Source organism: Abramis brama, assembly GCF_963993115.1.
Source record: "Abramis brama genome assembly, chromosome: 2".
Lineage (NCBI taxonomy): Eukaryota > Metazoa > Chordata > Actinopteri > Cypriniformes > Leuciscidae > Abramis > Abramis brama.
In genome coordinates, this window is record NC_139964.1 from 67682485 (window position 1) to 67688484 (window position 6000).

The following is a 6000-nucleotide window of genomic DNA, read 5'->3' on the forward strand; positions in this document are numbered from 1 at the left end:
AACGCTGGCATGGATGACGAGGACTTCGGCCAGAACATCTCAGAGGGTTCAGTCCACTGTCAACGTATAGCGGGTGAAACGCAACTAATGGAGAGACGGCGGATGAGAGTCAGAATCACTGCAGGAGCTTCAGACACACACGTGAAGGAAGGACAACACGCACAAACATTTGTCCTATGAAATCACATAGAAAACCCCTGAAACACACGTGAACTCTCTCAGACTCCTGAACAAACAGTACAGTATTTACTCTGTCTGTACGCATACAGTCCATAGTGTACAGTACATACTGTACAGGCTCAAAAGCCTGAGTGTGTGTGTGTGCGTGTGTGAGAATGTGTGTGTTTGTATGAGAGTGTGTGTACATGTGTGTGTGTATGTGTGTGTGAATGTGTATGAGTGTAAAAATGTACTTTGTTTTAGTTCAATCAAAACAAGGGAACTAATTAGTACAATTGTGACCACAACTTCTTAATTTGTGGCCACAATATATCTATATCTATATATGTCTGCATGTCCGTTCCATCAGACTGACGTTTCTTCTTGCACGTTTCATGACACTTTGAAAGCGAATACTTCTCTAGTGCGCTAAAAACAGTAGACGAGAAGTGTGCATACGATGGCCACCTCACTATAACACAGTATTGTGCAAGGAATGGCATGAGTCTTGATTAATCTATAATCTGCAACTGTAATCATAATATGTGTGAAAAGGAATAAAAAAATGTGCATTTTACTGCCTCCAGTGTGTATTTCAGCTGGAAACCGCAGTGAGTTTCATGCAGAGGAATGTTTGTGCAGAAGGCATGTATTTCTGATGAGCCTGGTTTGTTAATTTCCCGGGGAATGCAAGAACAGATCAAGTGCATTCCTTCAGTGCGACGGAGAAAAGCATCTGCCAAGTGCATGCATGTGACGACGTGCAATGATGCCTGGCATAAACGCCAACAAATATCGTGCATCATATTAGAAAGCGTGATTTAGCAACTATTCCGAAGAAGATAATCAGTGAAAAATGACGTAAAATTTCAGTCCATTTGTTTTAAGAAAGAATCATGACTATAGAATACGGCGCATATCCAACGTTCCCATTAATGTCCAGTTTTATAAAACCTTCTTTTTCTTGCTTATTCAACCGTTAAGGAAACATTCCATTTTATCATTCTTCAAACATTATGAGAATGTTACTTTAGAATGTTCTCTGAAACAAGTAGTAACATTTAAATAAACGTCCATCTTAAAGGGGTGGTTGATTATGATTTCACTTTTCTAACTTTAGTTAGTGTGTAATGTTGCTGTTTGAGCATAAACAACATCTGCAAAGTTACAACACTCAAAGTTCAGAGCAAAGGGAGATATTTGCTTTTACAGAAATCTCTGTGCCGGGAGCAGCAGCTCATTTGCATTTAAAGGGACAGACACAAAACGGTGCGTTTTTGCTCACCCTCAAAAAGTGACAATTTTAATTTTAAAAAGTGACAATTTTCATGCTATTTAAAATATCTGTGGGGTATTTTGAGCTAAAACTTCACACACACAGTCTGGGGACATCAGAGACTTATTTTACATCTTGTGAAAAGGGCATTATACCACCGCTTTAATTGTTTCAGGAAAAAAAGCTCCATGAATGGTGTATAACGTTTTGAGAACATTATTAAAGACCAGATAACTTTGAAAGAGAGCTTTGAGAGAGAGAGAGAGAGCAGCGTGAACATTCTGCTAAACCTCTCCTTTTGTGCTCCGCAAAAGAAAGCCAAAATGAGGGTGAGTAAATGATGACAGATTCTTGTTTTTGGATGAGCTTGTCTCAATAAACAGCATATCAAATCAGTGTTAGTGTTGAGGCTTTGTGAAACGGCAGAGAGGAAATGATGCTTCAGTGATTTCAGAGTCTTTGTGTTTGTGTTTGGGTTTGGCTGTGGTTCGAGAGCTCTCAGTGGGAGTCTGTGGGCTTCTGCTGCCCATCAGAGCTTGTTGACATGGTGTACTTCACAACCACACACTCTTAAACACACACACACACTCCGCCAGCAGGTGTGTCAGACTCCACACCGCCAGAGGAAAGACTTGAGAGGGAAACGACGTCAGCGACACTTACTGAGAAATGGCACTCGGTGTAGGAATTAGCAAACAATTCTTGTTTTTTTAATGGAATATTGCAGTGTTTTTTTTCTAAAGGATTTCTCCATGCACATCATTATTGTGTAAAATTCATAATCTTGAATGAGAATAAGTTCCTCTTGCAGCATCTCTTCTCTTCTCTGATGACGAGGGCGGGGCTATAACCTGTCACTCACATGAGATCAGCCAATAGCAAACTACAACCATCCAATCAATTCCCCACAGACACAATCAAGCCCCGCCCACATTTGTTCTTGTTCCAGAAGCGTTTCGCTCGGATAAACGACACAATAGAGGAGAAAAGACTCAGCGCAACTTCACTTTCATGCTGACTTTAAATAGTTAAAACTAGTCAGTGTTGGCAACACTTTAGAATAAGCTTCAGTTTGTTAAGTTTACTTAATGCATTTGGTATCAATACTTTTACAGCATTCATTAGTCAAGGTAATGGTAACTTATACATACTCGAATATATTTTTTAACATTTCAAGATAAATTAACATGTTTTACATAAATTAATTTAACACATAAATGAATGCATATATTACATAAAAAAACTAATTAACAATAGCATGTTTATAAATTAACATTAATATTAACATTTATTGTAGTGCTGGGCAACGATTAATCGCGACTAATCGCATCCAAAATAAACGTTTGTGTTTACATAATATATGTGTGTGTACTGTGTATAATTATTTTGTATATATAAATACACACATATGCACATTAACATTTCAAGATAAATTAAATTAAACACATAAATTAATGCATATATTACATTAAAAAAACATAGTGCTGGGCAACGATTAATCGCGATTAATTGCATCCAAAATAAAAGTTTGTGTTTACTTAATATATGTGTGTGTACTGTGTATAATAATTTTGTATAATAATTTTGTATATATACAAAAATTATTATACACAGTACACACTAACTTTGGATGCGATTAATCGCGATTAATCGTTGCCCAGTACTTATAATGTGAAAAATGCAGTAAAATTACACTTATTTTAATATCAATGAGTTTTTAAAATATTTGTATTTTTTTGTTGTAGTAAAAGTTGTAATAATTTCATTAGGTACTTATTTTTATTCCACGACAAAGTTGCGAATAGAGCAGAGTATTTTTTTTTTGCAGTCGAAGTGCTCCGGTGAACAAGACCTTGCATGACTTACATGCACCGCAAGCCTCGTCTGGAAACACGACGAGCTCCAAACCACACGCGAGCTGCTGGAGACCAGCGCTTTACTGTGGGATCGACACCAGTGTGGTCTCCTTCAACCTGGGAAGGCTTTCAGATGTGTGCATTTTCCTCACAGTCTCTGCTGTGGTTCATGGCACTCAAATCTGCAGCAACATCCCGCGTAAGGAATGCGCGCATGGGATCACACACTGCATAACGACACACACTAGTCAGGGGACGCCGAGAACGCCTGCCTAGAAAAACAGCAACAGAGGAAATCATTTTACAGTTCACTGTGGAGCGAAGAGAGAGAGACTGGCGTTCCCACATGATCGGATCCAGCTGACCTGGTCACACACACGCACACACACACACACACACACACACACACACACACACACTGTGGTGGGTTTGATGGTATCAGGTAATAGGTTCTTGTTCTTGGTTCTTGTTTGTATGTGTAACATCATCATGGTTTTTCCCTCTTTCAAGACTTAGTATGTCTATTATGATGTAATACATGTCTTACTTATATCTTAGTATGTCGTAAGTTCTATTTTTATGTCATAATTTTGACTTTTTGTCATAGTTATGACGTAAAGTAAAAATTATGACTTATTAATTTTGACTTTTATCAAATAATTTTGATTTATGTCAAATATGCCAGTGTCACAATTATGATTTTATCCATCATAATTTTAAACTTTTATGTCATAATTAAGACTTAGTATGTCAATTATGACGTTATGTCTTAGTTGTGTCTTAGAATGTCTCAAGTTTTATTTTTATGTAATAATTTTGACTTTTCAATCTCATAATTATGACTTTTTGTCATAGTTATGACGTTATGACTTAACGTCGTAATTTTGACTTTTATGTCATAAGGCATAGTGTCATAACTATGACTATACATCATAATTTTGACTTTTTATGTCATAATTAAGACTTGTCAATTATGATATAATGTCTTAACTATGTCTTAGTATGTCATAATTTCATCTTCATCTCACAATTTCGACTTTTTGTCATAGTTATGATGTAAAAAGTAAAAATTATGACAGTGATTTTGACTTTTATCTCATCATTTTGATTTATGTCAAATATGACAGTGTCATAATGATCTAACAGTCTTACAATATACTTACTTTCAATATACAGTATTAATATACGTCCTAATTTTGACTTTTTATGTCATAATTATGATTTACCAATGCATAATACTTATGTGGCAGCCTCCATACTCACTCACTCACAGGAGACACAATAGGCTAGTTCCTAAAGTTCGTTGCGCGTCAGTCAAGCGCGCGCGGGCGAGCGACGCGACGCGAATGTTTGAGTTTTTACCTGCCTGGTGAAGAGGATCGCCGCGTCATGGTGATGCTGATGATCGTCATCCAGCGGGTTCTGCTGATTCTGCCACTTACAGAAGCTCTTGAGCGTCGCGGCCGCGTTTTTGGTCACATCGATCCCCTTCTCGCTCTCGGACAGAACCGCGACTTTAACCACCGACAGGCGGATGGGGTTCTCGATGCTCGCGTGCCCGTAGAGTTTGGACGCGATGGACGCGAGCGTCAACAGGTAATGATGCAGGTCCTTCCCGTACTTCTTCGTCATGGTCGCGTCCGCGACCAGCAGCAGCTCCACGTGCCGCGCGCGAGACACGGACCTCCTGCGTCGCGTTAGCGACGCGTCGGGCTTCACAAACTTTGTCCACCATCTGCGTCCGCGCGCGTCCTCATCGCGTCTCCCTCGAGCGCCGCGCTTTTTATTCCGGTCACGCGTGCCGCAGCTGTGCCGCGCGGGCATCGCTTCGAAACTGAAGCGTTCTCGGGTAAAATAGTGGAGATCGCGCGTTGCGTCGATGCGCACGTCATTCTCGTGGCCCTTCGCGCGGATACGCGGTGTGATTGTGTACCGGGAGTGATCAACCGCGAAAAACCCGTCAAGTCCTCCACCGCACAGATTGAACACCGCCAGAGACTCCGCGTTTGAGTTGACGGTGCCGCGGTAAACGCATTCCGGCGCGTTCGCGTTCGAATCAAACTGATGAGACAGAACAGACGCGTCCCGCTCCATATCCAGCTGAAAGCGTTGCTCGTCCATGTACAGAAGATACCCGGCTTTTCCTCCCGCGTGATAAATCCGATCCACAGCGCGCACGACGCCGGCAGGTGCGCGGAGAGACGCGTTCGCAGGTGGACGGAACGCGCGGAACGCAAACGAGCCGTGCAGAGCGCAACACAACAAAACAATCCGCCACATTATTCCATGTAGTTCAGTCTGAAAACTTTTGGAAACATTACAATCCGAAGTGCAGCTTTAAGATGAGGAATTCCTGCAAACGGAGGCGCACTGATCCATTAGTGCCGGCGCGCATCTCACGAGTCACTGGGAGAAAGACATGAGGGCAAAGAAAACAGCAGGAGTGTGTGAGCAGCGAGAAGTGAACTTGAAGAACAAAACACAAAGTTTCCTCTTAAAAGCACCAGAGACAGAAAGAGAGAGAGAGAGAGGGAGAGAAAGAGAGAGAGAAAGAGAGAGAGTCCTGCCCCTTTGCGCTCTCCCTCCTCCTCTCATTCTTTACCAACTCTCTCTCTCTCTCTCTCAGTTTACAGGTTCATCTCTACTTGTTAGAGGCCAAATGTTTGAAAATGTCCTCACAAACAAACACACACAGTGAAACGTTCAAAT

The 6000-nt window shown here is 41.0% G+C and overlaps 1 protein-coding gene across 1 annotated transcript in view; it reads right to left on the reverse strand.

The window, feature by feature from the left end:
- Positions 1 to 5731, reverse strand: part of adamts5 (ADAM metallopeptidase with thrombospondin type 1 motif, 5 (aggrecanase-2)) — a 29070-nt gene extending 23339 nt beyond the window's left edge. Inside the window, exon 1 of the mRNA XM_084105089.1 lies at positions 4654 to 5731. Coding sequence (XP_083961215.1) covers positions 4654 to 5571 — 918 coding nt within the window. The 5' untranslated portion in view covers positions 5572 to 5731. The remainder of the gene's footprint in view (positions 1 to 4653) is intronic.
- Between the last annotated feature and the right edge of the window lie 269 nt (positions 5732 to 6000).